Source organism: Macrobrachium nipponense, chromosome 49 (genome assembly GCF_015104395.2).
Source record: "Macrobrachium nipponense isolate FS-2020 chromosome 49, ASM1510439v2, whole genome shotgun sequence".
Classification (NCBI taxonomy): domain Eukaryota; kingdom Metazoa; phylum Arthropoda; class Malacostraca; order Decapoda; family Palaemonidae; genus Macrobrachium; species Macrobrachium nipponense.
In genome coordinates, this window is record NC_087224.1 from 2,549,801 (window position 1) to 2,574,993 (window position 25,193).

The 25,193-nt window shown below is 37.5% G+C and overlaps 1 protein-coding gene across 14 annotated transcripts in view; it reads right to left on the reverse strand.

The window, feature by feature from the left end:
• Nucleotides 1–25,193, reverse strand: part of LOC135205265 (band 4.1-like protein 3) — a 141,702-nt gene that overhangs the window by 20,022 nt on the left and 96,487 nt on the right. For 7 of the 14 annotated variants that reach the window (XM_064235627.1, XM_064235628.1, XM_064235622.1 and 4 more), the window contains 8 exons: nucleotides 19,968–20,170; nucleotides 19,661–19,813; nucleotides 18,737–18,922; nucleotides 17,754–17,932; nucleotides 13,008–13,055; nucleotides 8,065–8,240; nucleotides 1,456–1,551; nucleotides 211–360 (listed from right to left, as the gene is read on the reverse strand). In XM_064235627.1, coding sequence (XP_064091697.1) covers nucleotides 211–360; nucleotides 1,456–1,551; nucleotides 8,065–8,240; nucleotides 13,008–13,055; nucleotides 17,754–17,932; nucleotides 18,737–18,922; nucleotides 19,661–19,813; nucleotides 19,968–20,170 — 1,191 coding nt within the window. Of the gene's footprint in view, nucleotides 1–210; nucleotides 361–1,455; nucleotides 1,552–8,064; nucleotides 8,241–13,007; nucleotides 13,056–14,468; nucleotides 14,487–17,753; nucleotides 17,933–18,736; nucleotides 18,923–19,660; nucleotides 19,814–19,967; nucleotides 20,171–25,193 lie in introns of all 14 variants that reach the window. The other 7 variants (XM_064235617.1, XM_064235621.1, XM_064235625.1 and 4 more) reach the window with 7 other exon arrangements.

Below are 25,193 nucleotides of genomic sequence, written 5' to 3' on the forward strand. Positions count from 1 at the left end.
CATTAATTGAACCTTGACTGTTTGCAACATTAAGAGATGATCAGCTCAATAATGCAGACCTAGATACAGAGTATACTATGCCTTCACCGAGAATAATTATGCCTGAAGTAAATTCAAAGCTGAAGTCAAGGGGACTACAAATCAACAGACAACTAAAATATCCAAAATGATCTACTTCTAAGCAACTACAAGCATCACAACGATACCAACTCGTGCAGGTGAGGATAGCGTGCTGTGTAAGGGAACGTGGTACAGGTCTGACAGGCCATTGGTTGGAAATGTCTCGGACCTCGACTGATCCAACCATTCGTCCATCTCGGATCTCAGGGATTGTAGTGCCCCAGCAGACAAGTCCACATCCTAAACATGCAGTCTTTCAGCTCTTAATGTTTATATATGTATCTCCCCAATACTGTGTCCCTTACCCAAATCATATTGTTCAAAGACTTCCACTACCAGTTTTCTACCAACTTACACAAATATTCTTATGCCAGAAACATAAAAAAGGGAGGACCATTAATTTTACCACATTCTACAAGATTACTTTAAAAAATAACATTTCTGGATATGAAATATGAATGAAAGGAGGACCTGCTTTGCACAGTTTTGAGCTCCGAGGGATCTTTCACTTTCCTACGCAGGAAGATGGAAAATATTTATTTGCTGGTTCTTTGGTTCCCTTACTTGCATGATAAGACATTCCCATGACAGATATTCCACAGAAATACCCACTCCAAAGAAGCGTTTCCCAGGAATTCATAAGAATCAGTTAAATCATCATCCTAGTTTTGTTGCATAAAATACAAATAGTTGATTTTTATTTTCACTCACTTCAATGTGCCAACTTTTACTTTCATACAGTTCACTTTTTAGTCGGGTATTCCCAAATCACTTTGAAACCTGCTACAGCAATTCTAAAACTCTAATCAATTGCAATGTATTATACTCCAGGTAAGTTCCACATATTCCAAAATTATAACTTAGTTTGACAGGATTTAATAGAATCTGCATAAACTACAAATCACCATCAAGCTATGGTAATCCAAAGCAAAAAATCTTTAAAATTTGTCAAACTATGTAGTTTATTAGGTTTTTTTATCATATGCAAAAGGTAGAGGGATTTCAATATTCTCTGACATACTGATAACACCAGTTTATATAATCCACCTTTCCAGCAAAGAACAAGTGTAAACTTCATCCTCTCCTCCCAAGACCGTGAAAAAGCAAACCTTTCAAACATCAATCTTTGTAGTCTTGGCAATAACAATTACTAATTGAATTCAACAATTTGACAAAATGACTTCCTGTCACGTGACATTTCACACCCCCACAGAAATGAAAAGCTGATCAAAATAAAGGACAGTCAGAACAGAGACGAGCCCATTTTTTTTTTTTTAAGTATGAGACGAGCAAGGCGACACAGAACCGAGGAAACGGCGGTGGCACCCTCCATACCTTAGACTTGTCCCCGGGTGGCGGTTCAAAGTTTCCTTCGTCAGAACTGACAGAGCTTACTGAGGACGCACCGCTGCTCTTGCTAACTCTCCGCTTCTATCAGCACACCACAAACCGTGGATAGAGAAGTGGTCAAGGAAGAGAGGGACGGAGAGGGAAATGAGATGAAAGGCATGTTGTCGGAGTGTGTTAAAAAGGGAGGATACAGGGGTTGGAAGGAGGAGGGGTTTGGGTAGCAGATGGGGGAAAGGGGAGACATGCCAGGTTAGTGTGCAAGAGAGAGGTAGCAGGCTCATCCCCCAATGAATTAGTTAGTCAACTATTATCATTATCCATATGTCTTCCTGCCATATATATATATATATCACTTAACAAAAACCTTTGTTTAAATGAATAGACAGATGATATGTATGTTTATCTCCACATACACAATAGTAAATATATACAAAATAAACAAAAAATACTGCTATTTTACCATAAATGTTTTCCTGTCTAACAACACAACAATGACGGTAGACAGCGAAAACAAATAATCTTTCAAATGATCAAAGGAATATACTGTACCCAAATAATTTCAAAGAACAATCAGTAAAGTATTCTGAAATACATCAATCTGTCTATCCCAATCTGTTTAAGCAACAACTATCTGTTATGGCATCAATGTTAGAGATGTAAAACCAACCTTTCAATATAGTACTAATTGGTTAATGAAGAGAACCTCATGTTAGGCACACTTACATAAAACCAAGGCAATTAAACAACTGACACCAAGTTGAATATAAGAAAATCACAAACAATTTAATTTCTTAAAAACCATTTTTTGTACAAACATATTGTCTACAATATTACTTCATTCATGAGTCTTTGCAAATCCGTGACACTCCTTCCCTATCCCCTCCCACAAGTTGGTAACAGGTACACTTGTGGGCCTCAACCCCAGTTATATGATGGTAAGAACCTTACCATTTGTACAGTCGAGACTTGGCTGCAAGAAATGAGTAGGGTTGTACGGCACGATATCGTACAAAAATAACGGGTTTCTAAAATAAAGAATTAATTTCATTTTCAAATATCACATTGGTTATACAAACCCATTGTTTGCACAACTGCCTGAATTGCAATTTACGCGAGTCTCAAGCTGCTCAAGTACACCAAAGAACAGACGAACAGAATACGTAAAGAGTTCTACAGTACTGAATTTCTTGTGGAAATCTACGCATGGCGAGATGTGGTTCTGTTATTAGAACACTTGCTGATGAAGAAAGGACCTATTTCATTTCATATATTTAAGGTTGTACATAAATAGAGAGAGGATGATAGCATAAAATTCTTAATACTGCTGTCAGCAAAATTTTCTAGAACTCAGCAAAAATGATTCATGAACTCATGGTAAATGTCTGCTGCTTACCTGACTTTTGTAACATTCTAAGCCCATTTATGGGTACAAGTAAACAGAATGTCTCCTTCTATAGTGAAGTGTGAAACATGACTGAGCAATAGTGATGAGATTAAAAATAAATTTGAGGAGACAAAATACTGGAGTACCCCAATCTACAAACACAATGCATTATCACATAAATTATCTGTAGTTGACAAAATTGCACATTTCTGTTGAACATAAGATCTTCAGCTTGAGCTACTAATTACAGCATGACTTTTAGCATTACATACGATATAGGGAGTAAGAATGAACTCAGTAACCTACTATGAAATGAAGTAAACTAAAGAAAAAAACAAAAAATGTACACTACCACTGAAAAATGTTTGAAATCCCTTATTTATAAAGAAATTCACATCAAATCAAGGCAGAGCTTTCCAGCAGAAGAGCAGGGAAGATGCTGACACAACAAAAACTTCTGTCAAACAACAGGACAGTAAAAAATTCATGCTAAACAGCTATGAGTGTCCAATATTAGCATTACTGACAGTAAGGCAGAAACACAAAAGTGTGGTCCTTACACTCTAGAAGTTTCAGTGTGACCCGATGCCAGTCGACCAGTAGATCATCATCTCGATGTTATTTAAGACTGGACTGTACAATATTCACAGAGACTCATGAATGTGGCAACTATACAGACAATGGATTTTTACCCTAAACCAACAGTGGTTCATTTTACCCACAAAAATAATGGTGGCTTGTACAAAATCATATATGACTGATACTTGAGTTAGACCAAGCCTTTTAAGATTAAAGTACTGATGTGTCATTGTCATCAATCATAATATAGGAACTTTAATCAATAATGACCAGGAAGGATCACAGAGGCGGTCGCCTCAAATTTAACGCAGATAAAAACCTGAAGAGTTAAATGAAATTAAAGTTCTCGTAATGCAATAAACATGTATGTATATACTTATGGCGAACAACCAATACCTTCATACTTTACCTACTTACGAAAGCCAACAAGTAATGCCTTTTTAAGTTTGTGCAGCGAATCATACTTGATCTAGCTTACCTGGTACCTCAAGTGATCTGACTCAGCTACTCCATAATAATTCTTACAAGTTCTTACATTATGACTTAAGATACATGAAACAAAAGATTGCATTCCAAAACTAATGGTCTGTTCTCATTTGAGAAGCTGATACTATACTTATTTAACAAGTGAAAAGAAAAAAAAAACCAATGGTGCATTCCATAAGCCACCATCATTAGCCTATAACAGTAGCTTTCAAATTGTGTTCAATTGGTAGCTCTTACATCTTAGACAACCTTTGGAGGTTTCTACTGCACAAATAACAAAATTATTCAGCCAATCAAAAAATGTATGCATGTGATGACTCGTCATATAGGTCGTGACGCTTACGTCCGAGACTCATAAAAGCTCTAGTTAATTTTCAGCAAATTTCCAGCTTGGGGGACATCCTCTCTTCCTAATCCAACTCATAAGTATAACTTGACAAGCTGCATTCTGGCTGTTAGCATCTGAATATACACTTCTATGTGAGAGCAATAAACATTTTTGGCATGATAAAGCCAAAAGTGTCTGGGGAAGGCATTACAAGGCTTCAATAAATGTAAAATAATTTGGTAATCTGGAGTAAAAAAAATAACTCGCTCAATTCTACAAAGCCAAGGCTGAAAAGTGACGAGGTTGTGTTAACAACAATAAAAGGGCTGTCTGATAGAGAAAGGGACGAAGATTGGTAAATGACAATATCTGTCAAAACAAAACAAATACATTCGCTGTGAGCCATGTTTGACACCTTATAGGAACCTTAAAGACAAGGACTCCTTTAACTGTATTAGGCCTCCCTAGAAGATAAAGAGTAATTAGTAACACCTCCCCAGCACATGATAATACCAAACCACAAAATTTATTTTGAATTTCACTAAAAAGTACAGTGATATACGTACTGCTATTACACAATAAAAGAAATTTTGATAACGTACAAAACAAAGTGAAAAAGTCTATATTCAAATGTAACAACCTTTTGGATATCATGTTGCAAATACTGCCATGAAATGGCTGGCCAAAATAGAACTAATCAAGGCCTGTTGTCAGCTAAAACTTTTTCTCATGCACTTACAACTAACATTCTCCCTAATGGACTCTGGGTATTTACCTAATCAATATGGAAAGCTAGGACTTTTTCTCCTTACACCAATGGTGAGGAAATCCAGCATAACTCGAAAGGCATTGTCTCTCGACCTATATAGTTTAAAAATTATCTTCCCACAACTATTTTTCTTAGCTTGAACATGTACATACATTCCTAGCACTATGGCAAATAGCCATCACTATTCCAAGTATACTGATTTACGTCACCACAGTATTTACAAAATGATAAGACACAATAATCTAACCCAGGGTGACAGATTTTCTACATATTTATAATGGCCAAGAGCAACTAGCACTAGGATTGTAAATGTTTCCACCGGACACTGGGCTTATCATCACCTTGTTTTTCATGAACTAAGGGCACTAATTCTAAAACAAGCTTACACACTACCTTTTTTGTTTTCCAGCTGAAAAGAGGATACAGCCTACCTGTACTGTACTTCAATAATTATGTCTGCAACTGGGCAAATCAATTTCCCATAAAGCTATAATCCTAGATTTGACTGACTAGGGTAATGAACTCATCCACAAAACAAGAAATAAAACTATACATAAAAAACACCATCTAGAACTTAAACTGCCAATAATAAACATTATAAATCATGCCAAATGAGACCTTTAGTAGTCTTTCAGCTATCAGGTATCTTAAAAATAAATGAAATCAGATCTGATCATAAGAAATTGGATTTTTTCAATGCAAACCCATCACCCATATACAGCCTTCGTTCATGGTCTTTGCAAGTCTAGACCCTGTGCAGTCTTGACAGTCAAGAGGAAAAATAGCCTTTTGCTATCTTGAATAAACTAAAACCACAGAAAATGCTTCACAAATCTAAATTAAGAGGTTCAGCAATAAACATATTCAAATAACAGTTATGACCAGAGAAACGTGATAATACGCAAGGGTCATTTTTAATATCACACGCAACTAAACAATGTACATCTGGTGGCATCATGGGGCCCTGAAGTGTGCCAACTCAGTGAGTATTCTGCATCTCTCCAAGTTCCTCACGGAATCAGAGGAATTTATTTCTGATGATTAGAAATTCATTTCTCAACATAATGTGGTTCGGATCCCACAATAGTCTGTAGGTCCTGTTGCTAAGAAACCAATTGGTTCCTGGCCACGTAAAAAAAAATCTAATCCTTCATACAGCCCTAGGAGAGTTGTTAATCAGCTCAGTGGTCTGTTAAATAGAGACATACTTTTTTTCTGCATCTCTCCAACATGCCTGGCTAAGTACATCTTGGTAGTATGCCAGGAATTATTTTTCAAGATTTTTAAAAGATATTTCTCTCCACACACATTATACGTCCAATGGTGCTGACGGGAGTAAAAAAAAATACCCAGCTGCTGAATAAATCTTATGGCACTAAAAACAGTTAATGGGTACCTCAGTTTCCCGGTACATACTGTATTGCAAAAGCTACTGAGACTAAAACTACAGTGTCGAGAGATGTGAAGACCATGAATTTGGGTTGTATATGAGGAATGGGTTTGTGGTGGAGCCAAGTAAAGCTGGTGGATCCATTGGTTAACCTATTTGAATAAACCAGTGAAATTGCAATAATGAACATTTAATTATTCTATAAAACTAGCAAAATAATTTAGGAGGTTTACGTACTTCTGTAAGACACCTGATAAAGTATCTAAAGTATTTATAACAATCAAAATACCCATTTTATAACAAAAAAATAGAGAGTTCAATCCATTTATATAAAATGTACTGTAGGTATATACAATTAAAATCAGCAACATCTAACACTGATCCACTTCCAATAGCTAGACTCCTAAAAATGAAAGCGTTTGAAAAGTAGCAATAAGCTTTTAAAAGATGAAAAAACATAAAAATGAATACAATTAAACAAAATGATAAGGAGGCAAGAGCACACCAACAGAGCATTTCCAAAAATCATGATTTCATGACAAACTCTTTCAAAAAATCCTGCACAAAAAATTTCAAAAAAGCTTATTAATACTTATTCAACAAGAGGATTGACTTGGGTTACTGTTACCTATAATACAGTTTCATTCAGACACAATAAAGACAATTTGACTTAGTGGCGTGAAGACTGCAAGACCCCTTTCCAAGACAATATCGTGGAATAAAAAATTTAGGCCGAAAGCCAAGCACTGGGATCTTTGAGGGCTGAAGGGACGCTACAAAGAATGCCTACAGTGCACTGTGCGAGGTGCACTATGCCACTAACCCCCTATGGGGCCTTAACAGAAATATATGCTGATTCCCTTCACCTGGATATTTATTCAATTCTGTACCTGGCACCTGTGTCTGCTGACAACCAGAACCATTTCTAATAATGAAAAATTGAGTTTTATGTGTCATCTGCTTTCTATTCCAGCCATTCAAGTCCCGATTTATTCTATTACTTGTAGTTTTGTAGGACCAAGCAGCAGTAAGTACTGAATATAATTTGCTACCTTTTTGCACAATCAGGTTTGATTTGTGCTTCTTCCATCTGTTCCTGTTGGTCTCTACCACAAAGATGAACAAATCAGTTTATTATTCTTGGAGTAAGTAATCAAACACATTACTCTTACTCATAAGAACATGGATGCCAGTCTGTGAAACTGTAGGTCTAAGAAAAAAGGTGCACACTGAGGTTTTAAGATCTTCAGCACACATTCAATGGAGGTCAGTGCATGTCAACTAATGCAACAATATCCACACCACATGCAGTCAAACTGTCTTCATTAGTTCACATTGCATTCTTAACGGACTCTTGGAAGATCATTTCTTGGCTAATTCCTGACTTGGTTGATCATTGCACAATAATTTGAACATCACACCAGAACTCTGTTAAATCACTGAAAATTACAATCCATACCTTCAAGCGTGTTTTGTACAGCTGTGGCAGTACACAGTTATCACAGGTAGAGAGCTTCTAAACTGTTAATATCAAGACAATTCTAACCATATTCAACACACAAAACACACATGGTAGGTACTTTCAACCTGTACTCCGTGTCAGACTACTTCTTCAATGACTAACTTTCCCTTCCGAGTCAGGACAGAGCAAAACCTACCTTCTCTTTCTTCTCTGGGGTGCGTTCCTCCGCTGTGGGAGTTTCCTGACCGCTCTCGGGGCGATTAATGGAATCCTTCCCGGGAGCATCTTCCAAGCCCGGAATGTGAGGCGGTGGATGAGACATGGTATGTCTCTTGGACATCTCTGGTGTCTCTCCAGTTCGAGTTCCAAGAGCTGCAAGATTGAAATACAGCAATTTGTTAAAAAGGAGCCCTACACTACCTTAAACATAGATCGTAAAAAGTTGTTCTAAAAATATTTTTAAGATGATCATTTTCAAGGAACACAAAGATTATAAGTATTTTACAACTCTTCACTTACATTAGTATTTATGAGGAGTTATATCACAAAAAAAATTAGAATTGCAATTATCCTGGCTATTCAATAAAAAACTGAAAAAGAGAAAAAACTAGTTAGCAATAGCTGAAGCTTTAATGCACTTTGATTTCCAGCTTTTGCCATCAGTTACATCATTCCGAATAAAAACTTCAACAATAAAGAGTAATGTAATGCAAATTAAGGAAAAAAATTGAATACCAAAAATGTACATCACTACACGTTCCACAAAAATATATGAAAAAGAAGCTGATGAGGAACTTCACTTCAAAAATATTCCAGGCTCCAATAGAAACCAAAAGAATTGCCATTCAAAAAATCACATACAGCTTCAAATGACAACTGTAAAAATTCAAGACAGCCATTGCTAGCGAGTTAAGAAAACTGATTCGACGTGAACTGATATATACTGTATCTGAAATATTGCTGAGACTTCTATGACATAATGGTTAAGAATGAATATACACAGCAGCCTCCACTTCACAAACAAACATATTTGTCTCTCAACTTGACAGATCTGGATTACTCTTACTTTAGCTGACCCAAAGGTTTTAAAGGACACTTAAAGACATTTATATATAAATTTCTCAATGAATTTAAAGGACACTTAAAGACATTTATAAATAAATTTCTGATGCGCTGATGAACACTTAAATCTCCTTTTAACTCATCCACTTTTTATTCTCTCCACACTTTAACAGAATTTGACACAAGAACCATCGCTTTATTTGTGTTGTTCACTTCAGGTATATTTAAGGAATGCATTTTCATAATGACACGAATCTAGAATGCTACACAAAATATCAACTACCAAAAATTTCAACAAAGACTAAAACAAAAACAAGAGTACTACTACCAACTATCTACTGTAAAACATTCACTTTTCCTCTCATACAAAACTGTACTCTAAACATGCACAATATTGATCAAAATCTTCAAACGTCAGATACACTACCATTCACGATCCTCTAAACTCAAGTACGTGCAGCATACGAGTCTTTCAGTCCAAAATAATAAACAGCAAGTAGTTTTCACTACACTACCAATTTGACATCATCACTTCTGCATTCAGTAGCCTAAGACCACCACTCATTCCTCAATACGTTCCTTCTCAAATATAATTGGAGGTTCAACTTCAGTGGTAAAGGTTCTTTCTAATGACATAAACATCTAGGAGGTTCAAATTTGTTCCGTTGTCCAAATAAGCACTGGTTAACAACACTGACTTCTCCAAAGCAAACTAAACACCATCTCTTCTATTACACACATCTTCTGTACATACTTCACTTCCCAACAAAGAAAAATACTGTATTCATGATGTGGGATGCTTTTGTTACGTAGGTCTATCGGTGTGCACAAAATTTCTAACTCACTAAGAGTTAGCCTTGTAAAATTACTTCACAAAATCTGTACACAAGAGCATCCCATTGTATACGGGACACTATACTAACCTTCCCAAGTATGAATAAGAAATGTACATCAATAGGACAGATCATATTTCTTGCAGCAACAATTAAAAAGTTGTGAATGGAATGTTTATGTAAAAAAAAAAAAAAAAATAATAATCTTGTTTTCTTGGTTAGAACTTCTTACATAAATTCTGTGAAATTTTACTTGAGACTATGGATATTCAAAGCAGTTTCAAAAACTATCCAGAAACTGGTGATTGTTATAATGGTAACTTGCTGAACAATCAACTAAATAATAATAATAATAAAAAAAAAAACTGTCCATAATATACAAAAGTTATGAGGAGTAATTTATTGAATGTTTTCTTTTTTGTAGCACTACTATTTTCATTCAGTAAATAACCAATAAAACAATGAACAATAAAAACTATTTAATTCTGACCAAGGGCAAACTTTTAAAGCGTCTTTTTATGGAGATTTCGCAGTAATGCTTTGGAATGAACTATAAATTACTATAAATATAAATATAAAATTTTGAGCATTTGCAGGTTGGTTCCTTTAAGACATAACCCAATGTATGTACCCTGAAAAATCTCTTCTGTACCTGACCTTTCAGCTTTCATTAGTACTTTCGCCTTATGTCAAGTTGAAAGACATATGTACGTTGCAAAGGAGGTCTGCCGTTTACATAATGTCTAGAGCTATTTAGGCTCACCAGATCAAACTGGTCTAAAAAAGATCCACCACACAACATCAAGTACCATAATGACAGAAACACTATTTTGTAATGTTATATTTTTCGTTTTCTAAGAAATTTCAAAAGGGAAGTTGAGAAGCAATCAAAGGGCTTGGAATTTATCAGGCTTACTTCAGAATATAATAATTGCAGCAGTATGCTTTTGTTCTGTTATGTATGTGCTTGCCTTAGTTTTGAATGTGACGCATAAGTACAACACTGAGATTTGACAAACACTTTTATACATCAACCCATCAATCATATATATTTATGCCCCCACACAAATGGTCTTCAAATGTCCAAGACTTAACAGTCTTTTGTCTGTCAAACAGAAGAATCATAGTGGTCTCACAATACATGAACAATCTAAACTGTCTAACACCTACCAATCTATCACATACTTCACTTTGTTGTCTAGTCAGGAAACACAGCCTCTTAACTAGAGGGAACAAGAGGAGGGAACTAATTTTATAACCGATGGGTTGTATGAAAAACCTGGTTTGGAGTTGAAAAATTCATGTTTCACCCCAATCCCACCAATCACATATATATAAGTATGCCCTGATAATAATTAAGGGAGAGGGCCAAATTGGTGAATATTTCCAAAGCATTTACATTCACCTGTAGTCTAGAAGAAAACTGGCAGATCGAAGTCAGAATAAGTCTCCAATAACTCTAAAGGAAGTACTCAAGATTGATAAGCAGGGAACTCATATTTGGTTAACTATTTCAGGTTTAGAACAGGCACTGTTGTCCCTGTCAAACACCTTAGCTAAAGTGAAACAACTACACCATCTGCCAACTTGACACAGCTAGCTTGTAATTCTTGAAGAAATTGTTACATTATATCTATCTGTATTAGTATGACACCTTACTGGAGACTGAGAGAATTAATAAAATGCTCCACCGCACAAGAAAGATAACGTGCCTATGAGGAAAAGCCCTGGATATGTGTGAGTTACAAGCTCAGAAAATATCAGAAACCAAATACTACATACAAACTTCAACTTCCAAAGTACTATCATAAGAGAACATAGTCATACTAGTACGATTATTTAGTATACGTCGAAAAATGAAATATATCATAAAATAAAATATTAGGAAACAATTACTGGCAGGAAACAGATACAAAAATTGCTACAAACTATGCCAAGTAACTAAGGAAAATGGCAACCCTAAAGGGAGAATACAACCTGAGGAATTCTGGACAGCTGCTAACAATGCTGCAAACTCACAAAAATTAAGGTGGGTACCCAATGGACTAGACAGTGCATGTATGTACTGTGAGACCACCATTCTACTTCTGTCTGTCAGGACAAGCCAACACTGAGTTTTGGGACGTTTGAGACCATGAATGAGAGCATATACTATATATTATTGATATTGTTGATTAATCAAATCACTATTATAAATTAAGAGACCAGCGAATTAAAGTCTAGTTTTTCAGTGGGTTGTCTGAATCACTTGTTCTTAAATATAAAGGTAAAAATAAGCATATAGATAAAGTTGCACAGGCATAGGAAATCTAACAAGAGCACGCCATCCAGCACCGAGCGATAAATAAACGTGCAAATCTCAGAGTCATGTTGTAAGTCTGATAAAGACAGTCCCAAGTTCCTTCTCAAAGGACACGGGGATCAAATACAGCTAACACTTAGACCCTTTGTAAGGGTTACAAACAGCTGACAATTCAGGGTAAACAGTTGGTAGTAACATCAGTAACAACACAACTTCCAGGGAACCTTCTGACATCTACAACCATCAACAAAAAAAACAAAAAAAACCATGACATGATCAGCCACATCACAATACATCTTGTTTACCTCCTTGGGTTTCTCTTAATTTTTTAACTAGGATGCAATCCTCAGTTCTGAGAAAAGTTTTGCTGAGAAATTAAAATAGTAAAAAATTAAAATCACTACAAATGCATTTCGGCCAGACAACTTTAGAAGTGAATAATTATAAACTTGTTGTTCTTCTGAACCAATAATAACTACCATTATTAAGAGATGTTGAAAAGAAGCTTTCAAATTATTCAGGCTACACAGCAGTAGTAGCACACACTTCAAAATTTTAATGTTAATGAGACAAACATGATAAAAAAAATAAAATAAAATAAGCAAAATGTGAACAAAAGCAGGCAAAAGGTACTCTAATTCCTTTTCGAAACCACAAGTCCGAGAGAATGCGTGGAATCGCCGATCTCGTCATGTTCGCTTGATAAAATGGGGCTACAGGAAAGAGAAGAAATGGGAATAGCAACATATGGAGACAAGAGGGAAGAAGCCATTAAGGAGCGGAATAGTAACAATAATGAAAATGTTAGGAGGAACGCCCATGCGCTTGCTTGGCAGTGCTGCCTTTTACCATTGAAGCCGCAGGAATCAATATAGGGAATATCTTGCACTAGTTCAGAAGCATGATTATTGATGTCCAACCTAGTACCACATGCATGACTACCTGTTTGTGGGGCAGGCCCCTGCGACAGGTTGCAAGTATTCTTTTGGGCTGCAATACGACACACGCAAGAATTACACAGAGCTCAAGACAGATCTCCGTTTTCATTAGCATAACACTGATATGCAATAACATAACTGACCCTACAAAAAAATTTTGCTTGAATAACATTCTCATACGAGAATTATATAAAAAAAATTAACTAAGATACACCCCTCCAAGACTAACCAAATCATGAGCAATAAAAAAAAAAATATAGACGAGGGTAAGGTGTACCATTTCATCAAATCAAAAAAAAAATATCACTGCCACTTAAAATGTTCTATTCCATCTCACTAATACATATTTCAGCAACACAAAACATTTCATGGGGACGGAATAACAACACTAAAACTATCTAAGGCAGCCTTCCAGCATGCATCAATAATTTCACTTTATGGGAAAACTTAGGTGTAGTGGTCCCTTGCATCCCATGAAACACACTGAAGATGTATGAAATAGGAATATATACACAGCTAATCTGACTATGTAGAGCATCTCTTTGGGACAGTTCACAAAAATCTACATGAAGTTACCCTTACACTCGCTTTCCCAAAGAAGAGTGGAATCTGTCAAAATCGTGCACTGCCACTGCTATATTTACTATTTTTCATGCTCTTGTGTGTGTAGAGAGAGAGAGAGAGAGAGAGAGAGTCCCCGGAGGGGAGGAGAGAGAGAGAGAGGGGGAGAGATTGTTGAGAGCGAAGGAAAACGAATGGAGAGTTTTAGAGAATCTTAAAAACCAAAACTTTTTTCCAGCAGCAATCAACATTTTACCTGGTGACAATTTTCAATAAAGAGAAAACTCATTAACCATCAAACTCTACTGTAACGAAAAAGAAAAACAAATAACCAAAAGAAAAATTTTGATATAAAGAAATAAACTTACAGTTTATATGCACTAAAGTAGTACATACTTTTCTAACTGAATATTACATTCCCCACGAATTTGGATAAGTGTACCAATGGCCCAATATGTCAAGTGTATCCAGATTGATATAAATACACAACACATAGGCAAATTATACAAAATCAAGTACAAGGCTAAGCACTGTATCCCAAATCTTTTACATATTGAATAATTTATTGTAATGAATAAACCAGCAAGCGAAAAAACAATACACATTCTGCTTTGCTTGACCCATCCTGGAAATCTAAAAACATTTTGCCATTTGCCAACTGCTGTCTGACCTGAATCTTCAAAGGCTTAGAAAAGAATAAAAAAAAGTTTATAAAGAAAGAAAGTGAACATCATACCACTGTAATCCTCAATCATGGGGCCAAGAGAGCAAACAGAACTGAAGCTGTCACAATATCTAAGTATCTAATCCTATAAGTATACAGCATGGAAAAAAAAAATGATTAAGGAAGAAGCAGCTACAATCTTTTCCTCAACATTGCAAGCATGCAAGTTGTGTCACTGACCCTCCATTATATTGTAGGCTATATGAGCGGCAGTGCAGCGTAAAAAAAATGAAACGAAATTCAAACGATTTTGAGTTGCATAAGGACTAAACCTAAGGGAAAAAATACAATTAAAATACACAAAAACATATTGATAATTTATACCATACTGATGGAGCAGACAAGCACAGAAAAGCCTACAAAAATTCCCAGACAAAAAAAAATTCTGCTGTATGTTGAGTTCTACCTCAACTATTCACAATGTCAAGTTGTGTGGAAACCTACAAGAAAATAATTAGCAGAGAGGTAAATTACATATTGAATATGTGCTTAGTCAAGTATAATATGCTCTCCTGAGAGGAGCACCAAAACATAAATACAAAGGTAAGAATACTTCTAAAACTTTTATTAATTGATATTCATCATGGGATATTGCGTTGTTGTTCTTCCCTCTTCTCCTTTGTCCCTCAGGAAAAAGCTTTTGTAGAAATATTTACCATTATGAAGACTGTTGCCACAGGTTATGTAATAAGTGAAAAACATATAAACTAACTACTAGCAAGAAGTCTTATAATTGCCTCAACATCTTCAATGTTAACCAATGGCCCCAATGGGGTATTGGCAATTAAAATGCTACGCCAACAATTACAAATCAAAAAGACCAATTTAAGTACCTTACCAAATGCTAGCCAGTTAATTTGAAAAAATTAAAGAAATGCTACAATTGAAACACAGCTATAGACATATTCGCTACAGACATATTCAACAGAAGATTTATAACCCTACTGCCCTTACTATTGACACTTAATATTTCAAAGACAGTTTGCACTTTCCCAAGATATACAAACCTCAAGTCTTTTACACGGAATACCTTCAGCGAAAGCTGATCTGGCTGCTGAAGCCTGGTAACATGTCTGTTAACCTAGTGTCAGCTGGGTGAGGAGGTGGGACGTCCACCCACTCAATTAAAAAAACAGCATCGCTAAGGATTTGTGGTCAACATCCCTCAAGTGGAAAGAGTTAAAGGTGGTCTGGAGATGCCAACATCAGTACTTAAGACACAAGAAGTTCCTCCTGAGCTCAACTTACTGAGCCTCGCCAAAGTAAAGAGATGACACCCTCAGCAGACAATTCATACACTCACTTGATGACTACCCAAAGCCAGAGCAAAGACAACATTCTCATTAAATTCTATCTTGTGCTTGTCAGTACTAACAAACAGCCTTCAAAACTTAACACTCAGATTTAAGTCCTAAACAGGTGTTGCAGGAAACTTTGCACAGCAAACGGCAGCATCTCATTACAGAACCAAAGGGATGGATCAAGAGAGATTCATCAGGAACTGACAGCTTCTGGATTTTGTTGAAGAAAAAACTGATGCTGCTTTGTGAGTGAGTAGATTGGATGGGGTTCCATACCCTCACTCTACTGCCACACACTTAACTATCCGATTACAAGCTTTAACAAGCCACACCAGCTTTCACTGAAGACATTCTACACAAAAGGTAAAGGTTTACATTCTCAAAGGAACAATACCATTTTCATACTGAGCTCTTTGGCCAGTTGAAAAACCAGTGACGGGACTGACGTCATTACAATTTATCTCAATCACATGTCACTTTACCTGTCTCAACTTAGTAGGGTGCTTTTCATGTAAGGCTGTTTATCAGTTAAGTCAAAACTAGATGAAACTGCAGCGGTTTTAACCAGTAGTCCGCTGACACTGCTGCTTTTACCTGTCTCAACTTAGTAGGGTGCTTTTCATGTAAGGCTGTTTATCAGTTAAGTCAAAACTAGATGAAACTGCAGTGGTTTTAACCAGTAGTCCGCTGACACTGCTGCTTTTACCGTAATTGCCTGGACCTTTCATATGAAGTATCACAATGGAACATAGATCCAAAAAAGTTAAGTAGATAATCTGTATATGAAAAATGTCCCAAATGACAGAAGAACACCAATTCAACAATAGTAACCAAACTTTGCCATCACTAAGGAATACCAGGAATTTTTGCAATATGACCAGAACTACCATATTTACAATTCAGACAAAAGAACAGTTGGTGTGGTAATAAAAACACTTAAATGGAAACACTTTCAGCAAGCAATGATACCAAAAGGAGGTTCTACTTGTCAGATGCAAATTAACCTTACAGCACTATACGTTAAAACATGAAAAGTAGTAAAAAGTCAGAACTGAAGATTAATTTAAATGACACATTCAACTGGTTTATTAGGCATAAATGTATATAATGCCATATATATTATTCACATAGCAAACATCTTCATATAGTTCCACTTAAAACATGACCTAATAACAATATAAAATCTACTGTGAGGTGGTCAAGAGCTCACAGAACCGCAGCAATCGAGTGAACTGACCTCATCAGGATGACGATTGCTAAAATTCTGCATGAGAAGGGCAATAAAATTATCATTAATTATAACCCCAAAGAGAACCAACGAATCACAAAAGTTGACCACCCTTCCTACTTCATCGAAGCCTTCCCAACTGGCATCAGCTAATGATGCTTATGAGGCAGACTTCCTTTAACCTAGACACAGAAGGTCATAAGCACTTGTTAATTTAGCACTATAATGTACTTAACGCTTATTTAATACTATTTAGGTGAACACAATTATACAAGCATATGAACCACCACAAACTGTCAACACCTTTGGGATTATCTTTTCATCACACTTTTCCTACTTTCACCAGTACTAAACATAATACATACTGAATCAAAAGGGATTCAAGTTCTATGCAACAAATTTCATCCTCAACTAGAACCAGGGCTAGGTTTCTAGATTACTACAAGCAAAACAAACATGAAACAACCTTCCACACAAAAAACCAGCTATTCATGGATATGTTTCAGTTACACCACATCAAGTCAAGGAAATGGAAGCCCAGCCAATCTATCTAGATGATGCAACATCACTGGTACCTACAGAAACAATCTTAAAACATAATCCTTAAGGATCAACAGTAAAAAGTAAAACCATTACTATATAAGGATAATGATTAATCAATGAAACATTTAGGAAATTTTTAAAAATAGAGCAAACATTAATAAGGAAATGATTTATAACTTTCATGGATTTAAAAACAACTCAAGTTACAAAGAACAACCCACAGGCCTGATAAAGGCCTTGTAGTGTCCTGTATGACACAACCAGGTACCAGATCCAAGAAATAAGGTACTACTACCAATGAAGTAAATATTCATCTAACACAAACTGTGCATGATACACTGAAATGTTAACTTATATTCATAACTGGCTCAGGACTCAACAACCAACACTCACCATCCATACTTCTGGAGGAGAGCTTTCTGCGACTCAAGGTTCGTTCAAACTCGGGGTTGTTTCGGTCACTCAGGTTGGCAGCCATCCGAGACTGGTATTGTGTGCGGCCAGAGTAGCGGAACTTAGAACCTAGGCGAGGCCAAAGCCCCTGTTTCTGTGGTGGTTCTGGCGTCATTAATCTGTTGGAATGGAATACAGTATTTAGGCCGAAGGCCAACAGCTGGGACCTGTGAGGTTGCTCAGCACAAAACTGGGAAATTGAGGATAGAAAGATTTAAAAGGGGTAACCAGAGGAAAACCTCGTAGTTACACTATGAAACAGTCGTTAGGAGGAAGTGGATAGCAAAATGGAAAAGAGAGAATATAAATGGAGGTACAGTAAAAGAAATGACAGGGGTTGCAGCTAGAGGCCAGATGGAAGCAGAAAAGAACCTTTTAAGTAATGCCTACAGTGTATGAAGTGCACTGACATCACTACCCCTCTACATTGATTTTTTTCTGCTGGAAAATAGAAACATTACAATTATTTGAAAACATCTTTACAGTTTACCTGAACATTGCTATATAACCAGAAAGGAACCTTAAAAAAAAAAAAAAAGTGCTTGACATGGCACATACATAGGAAAGGGTTTATTTTCCTTAACTAACTTTATCATTATAGCATTCATAATTATACAAGATATTGTAAACATATGCCTCCTATTCCAAACAAAACCACAAATTTGCTCCATGCCATTTTTACATGCCAGCCCTATGAGTCAGGTCATTTAACTCGAGTGGCCTGGTTAAAATCCCTCATAATAATAATAATAGTAATACTAAGAAATTCACAATCTTGAGAGAAACAGTTCATGTAACTCAAAATCTACGATTATATGTATAGTAAACTATATTACTATGTAATGTAAACACTTTACTATATAATTGTGGATTTCTATTACACAAAAAATAATAATAATAACTGAAAAATGTTTCCAACTCACCTAAAGAATGTATGGTTTTCAACACAGACTTTCCATAATCTTTTAGCTGCTTTATGGTTGGGCATCTTGAAACCTACGGTGGACTCGTAAGTTTCAAATTCACCAGGTCGAATTTTGATGTAAAAATTACTTCGTTTGTAGGATATTTTAAGAATTTTAGGCCACGCAAAGCGGTTGATACGAAGCCTGAAAAAGAGAAGTCATCCAATATCTTAAAATTAATAAGGAATTGCACAAGTTACATTAGCATACTGTATCTGTTAACAGAGTTACCAGCTATTTTGATTAGCTACCTTTGTCAGAATATTGTACTACTAATGAAACTCATTTACCACTACAGAAGACATCTTTAAACAACAAAAACCCTATTTATTTTTACTGTTGTTATGACTGAGACAGTATCCAGACTACAAACTATATGTAAAATCAAGGGTAGAATCTACAGACATTGAACAGTTTTTATACCAAAGCATCATACTTCATAACTCTCTTGCATCTTCCACTGAAATATTTTACTGCAAGAATACAAAAAGATATAAGTCTACTACTAAACAAAGATTCAGTTCCTCTACATTGTCAAGTGTAACCTGTAGTAATGAGTTTACTTGTACACATTTACATCATTAGCAACTACCAGTAGACTGATACCACTTTCAAAAAAAGGCACCCAATAATGCATTCCCCTCTGATCCCTCTAGACAATCTCCATAAAATCTTAATGTCCTCCTACAAAACCTAGGTACAATATGTGTTCACATCTCATGCTGAAGCGAAGAAAACTATTGTACATCACGTTAAAGGAATGTTTTCGAAACTGCCCCTGCTCTGCAAATGAACCCCCTCACTTTCATCTTCTAAAGCACCGCACAACTTTATTTGAAACTTCAACTGAACGTCAAAATTCCAGGGAACAAAAACACTTACTTATCTCTATACACAAGAAGCCCTGAAGCACAAACACCAAGCAGGATATCAACTCCCTCTGAATCTTTTGCCGGGTGCATGTCCACCCCATACATGGCCAACTTCTTGGCGTTTTCAAGGTAATGCAGCTCTGCCTCAGCTGGTGTCTGACCTCTGTGGAAAAAGTTGTTTGAGAATAGAATTGAATATGGTTTTTGGCCGAAGCTATACACAGCTTGATCTAATCATGAAAGTTACAACTTCAAGTGCTTTATAAAAGCATCTAACTCTTACAAGTAGAGAACTGTACAATCATACCCATACTCACTTATGTGTTTTATGTAAATCAACCACTTTCTCTTCCAGTTCAGCATTCTGATTTGGGGCAAAAGTAAATTCAGAGAGGTAGTTTGTGGAACTGTGTTCTTTTGCATCATAATCGCCAACCTCGGCCTGAACCATGTACGAGCCTAGCAGGGCGTGTGTGACGAAAGAACACGGTAACTTCCCGGTCAAGATATCCTGTCGTACCTGCAAAGGAGAGTAAAACGTATGAGGTTTTATAATGTACTGATGCAGACGTATAGACACCATCCTACTTCCAAATAATTATGTTCTGGATGGCTTTTTGTATGTTGAATTATTTGAGAGTTGGTTTCTGTACTCTCCATGCCTATTTAAGTACAGTATGACAAAATCAATAGTGCTAATGTTTTTTCTCATCCTAAAACACAATACTCTATAGATACAGTACTTCATGTACAGGAAATGCGAGTAAAACAAAAATGTTATTGTCATGATACAAAATAAAAGTTTTATTGCATACTTTAACTGGCAGAATATATAACTTTGATAATAGACTCCGTCGTCCCCTGATAGAAATTGCGAAGTTTTTGCGGCAACAACTCTAAAACAGGGTAGGTCAGGGCGATCTACCGCCCCACCGCCCGTGGTGGCGGGAATTAGGAAATCATTCCCCTGTTTTCCTAAGATCAGATTTCTTTTCTCTTCCACTCTGTCTCCTGAGGGAGGTCGATGTTGGGCGGCCATTAACCGTATATTATCCTGCCAGGTAAATGTATGCTAATAAACTTTATTGTATCATGAACAATAACATTTTTATTGCATTCAAACTTACCTATCAGAATTATAATACTTTAGCTGATTGGCACCTTTTAGGCGGAGGGGTAAAGAGACAGTCTTTAATTTACTGAATAGACAGGAAATCAACATATGTTTGTTTAGGTAATAAAAATAAAAACGCCTTTGATTCCTAATACCTGTTGTTAGCTGAAAGAACTTTCATGAGGCTACTGTTTCCTAGGAGCCTGTATAGCTTTCAAAGAGGCCTTCAAGCGAGGTAGTGGACTTCAATGCGTTAAAGAGTTCTTGAATGGTCTGTTACAGGGGTCTTACCCACCCCTTACACGACAGAACCTTAGGAATCTTTTGTCAATGGGGTCCTATTTCCACTTACATGACAAAACACCTTGCCCTAATTTGAAACACGATCCATAGAGGCACGACACTAATCCGATCACCTTGATCCTAATTGGGGTTAGTAAAACTACTGATTGAAAGGAGTCCATCCCTGAACATCCTTTTCAAAGCAACCCACAAATCAACAAACAATTATTACAAATAATCATTAAAACAAAACACCAAAAACAAAACTTAAGGGATCAGCATCTTGCTCCATTTCCAGCATAGTATCCGCTGATACTTAAGGTACCAAGGTAAGAAACAAAAATTTTTGCGTTTGTTACTCTATTTACTAAATCCTTTAAATAGTGGGAATGCAAATACTTGAAATTGCACCTCCAATAAAAGTTGCTGCTAAAAATGTTTCTTTTCATAGACATAATTCTTAAGTGAAAAGACAGGGAAAGTTGCACACGCCGGACTTCGTGAGCTTTTACTCTTCAGCAGCTTTAAATGAGTTCTTCCTTTGGCAATCCCTGTGAGTCTTCGTGGATTAATCACATTTTCTGACAAAAGAACGCCAGTGGCGTTCTTTGAACATAGGTCTTTTTGGGGTTTCTTAACCGAACACCAAGAAGGACTTTGGTCGACATCCCTGAAGTCTTGGTCTTCTTTTTTAAAATAGAACTTCAAGGTCCTGTACTGGGGCAAAGGGACCGATCCAACTCTCTACCTACTAGAGAAGAAAGTGTCCCAATTGACTTCCAAAACTTTCTAAGGCCAAGGTTTAGAAGGGTTCTTTCATTCTTTTTGCTAGGAATAGATCCTGGAAAGAAAATAACAAGCAGAGTCTTTTTTTAAAATCCACCCTAGAGTAACCAAAGCATGTAATTCACTGATCCTCTTTAGGCAGTTGCGAGGGCCAACAGGAAATAAGCGCCATTTACATAAGTTAAGATTTGGGAAATGAAGATTTTATCTTGGAGGTTCGAACCTGTCGAAATCAAGAATTTTAGGACTATAACGTCAAGGTTCCCACTCGGGGGAATAGAAGACCTCAATTTTAGACCTCGTCTCGAAAGACTGATGAGAATACCTGAAGGATCCTTATTATTTTCCAAATTCAGTCCCCTGTTTTCCTAAAAAACAGTTGAGAGCATGCCTCTTATTTATCCCTTGATAGTAAGATACAGCCAATTTCGACTCTTATTTACTTAAGAAGAGGAGGGAAAATCCGCGCCATTTCGGGTCACAGAGGGTATTGGAAGCAGGACACCCAATCTACGGAAAACTTCCCACTGTTCGATTGGTAGCAAACCCGCAAGGTAGAGGCTCTGCGGGCTCTAGCAATTGCAGTTTGCCAACTTTCTTTGAAAAGCCTCTCAGCTCTGGGACCAGTCCTTTCGATAGTCGAAAGGCAGTCAGCGGGAGAGACTTTGGAATGTTTTTTGTGGAACCTCTTTCGAAGTGGGGTTGTACTGAGCAAGAATCTGTCCTTTTTGGTAGAGATCTGGGGAAGTCCATCGTCCTATTCCAGTACCATCTGTGAACGGCCAGTTTCGGGGAAGGCCAGAAGGGAGCAATTAGAATTAACTTTGTTTCCCATCCGATGCCACAAACATTTCTTAGTACTTCCCCGAGCAATTTGAATGGGGGGAAAGGCCGTAGGCTGTTCTATGCCTGACCAGTCCATGAGGAAAGCATGCGTCGCCGTGGATTCTGGGTATTCTTTTCTAGGAGAGCCGAAGTTGTCTATCGTCCTTGGAGAGGAACGTGGCAAACCAGGTCGATCTGGGTCTTCCCTTTTAGGGGACACAATTTGTCTTGCAGACTTCTGAGTGGAGCATCCACTCTGTTCGGGAGTACCTTGGTTCTTTTTCTGCTCAACCTGTCTTGCCCTTAGGTTTTTTACACCTTGAACAAACCCTTGGGAGGTTCCCCCCGCGAGAATTATGGCCCCGTTCTTCCCTTGTCCAGGTTAATAGATTTCTCTCGCTATTTCGTACAGATGAGAAAGAGTGAAGTGGCCCCCTTGATTCCGGATTTAAGCCAGAAGCTGGTGGTTTATTGTCGGAATTGGACTTTTGAACTACCACCTCCTCTGACTTCCACTATTCGGAAGTATTACCAGGGGTTAGATGAATCGCCAGGAAGTATTCCTTTGCATTGGATGTGCAGTGTAGCCTGTTCCTTTGGTCCAAGCAAGTACCTGCCACTTCCTTTGGGCCCCAGTGTTGCCTCCCCAACCCCCGCCTTGGGTTTTCCCCCCTTTGAAGGAATCGGTAAACAACACTTCTCCGGTGAGGGTTCCGAATCAAGAGGGGACAACCCCTTCGTTCTTTATTAATGAGGATTAAACCACCCCACTTCAGGTTGGACTTTATCCCCTAGTTTGAATGGGAAAACAGTCATGACAGGTCTCCTGTCTTTTGACGTTCCACCAATTTGGTCTGAGATAAAACTGGCAGAGGTCCTTGAGATTTTAATCTCCCTAGGGAAATGAACTGCTCTAACGAGGAAAGGGTGCCAGCAGTACTGAGCCATTCCCTCAGCCGAGGTCCTATTCTTTCCCTAAGAAAGTTCGAAGATGTTTTCTCTAAAGGCTCGAGGCAATTTCTTTCTCTGCGGATGGAAAAATAAAACCCGAAACAAAACCCCGAGAATCCATCTGTAATCCCCCAGATAGACTATGTTCTGTCTGGGGAATCAATGTGTGATTTCTCGAGGTTTCACGAGGTAGTCCCAGAGATTTTGTTCAAACTCTGTAAAGTCTTTCTTCCAAGTCCTTCAAAGCACTGAGGGTTCCCGATTTTGCTCTTATTTAAGCCAATCGTCTTTAGGTTAAAGGGATATATTTTTATCCCTTCTAGATGTCAGCCATCTTCGCAACATTTCAATCATTAGTCTTCGTGAATCAACCTTGCAGGGGGCCGTAGACAGGCCGAAGCATAGGGCTCTTGAATTGGAATACTTTTCCCTGCATCATGAATGCGAAGATATTTTCTTCGAAAGATGGATGCAGGGGAACATGAAAAGTAAGCATCCTGTAAGATAGGAAGGAACCATCCAATCTCCTGGACGAAAGGAGACCGCAGAAAACCGATTTCGATGTTTTCCATAGAGGAACTTTGTGTTCTTCTAACAAATCGGTTTCAACTGCGCTCACCATCCAGGACGCCGGTCTCCACCCTCCCGAGGATTATTCAGAACCAGAAAAAGGCAGGTTGTAGAATCCCTCGGGGATTAGCGGTATCCCGAAACTCCAATTCGATAGCCCTCCTTTTTGCAACATCTGTTCTTACTACCAGTTGCCATAATGCTTCTTTCTTGGCATGGGTCCGCCCTGTATTGGGCTGACCAGTTCCCTTCGGGATCGTTGTTAAAGGGAGGCTGTCTCGAAAGGGGATCATAATATCCCTTCGTTAACCACTGAAAGGGAACCATTTTCTTTGCTGCTTCTCAGAGTCCATTCTTACGGAAAATTTTCCGAAGTCCTGGCCCCTACGCCGGTGCTTTTGAAAGGACTGGTGTCTCATTTTTTGTTTTGCTTTCTTGATAGGTTCTGAATGAAGACTACCTCTCTTCTGAATTCCTTTCCTTCTTCTTAAAGGAGGGTCTTGGAAGAGGAGCTCCCTTGGAAAGGGCTGTTTGAGGAGTATTGATTCTCTCTCTTTACAAGGAACCAGGTCCTTGATTTCTTTTGCAGATTGGGCCAAGAGCATCTTGCGTTGGCCTTTTCTGTCCAAAGAATGAGATATGTCCTTCAACCTAGTTTGTGCAGGACAACAATTGGTACGAAAGAGGAGCAATAAAGAAGAGATGACCTCCCCTGGATAGGAGTAAACTGCTTTTGTCAGAAAATGGAACTAAATAAGACTCTTCTTCTTCAGATTCCAGTTTCCTAAAAGCGAGGCCACTTCTCCCTGATCCATCTTGAAGCCGGCTTTGTCCATGGCAAGGACAGTACAACTATTAAAGGACTTATTCTGGTGGGCTAAAGAGATTCCTTCTCTTTGAGTTCTTTTCTTGGCCAACACCCCAAGGGAAGGGCCAAGTCCTACAAGGAAGTTAAAAACTTCTCAAGACATTGAAACAATCCCTTGAGAGGGGATGGTCCATCTCAGAAGTCCCC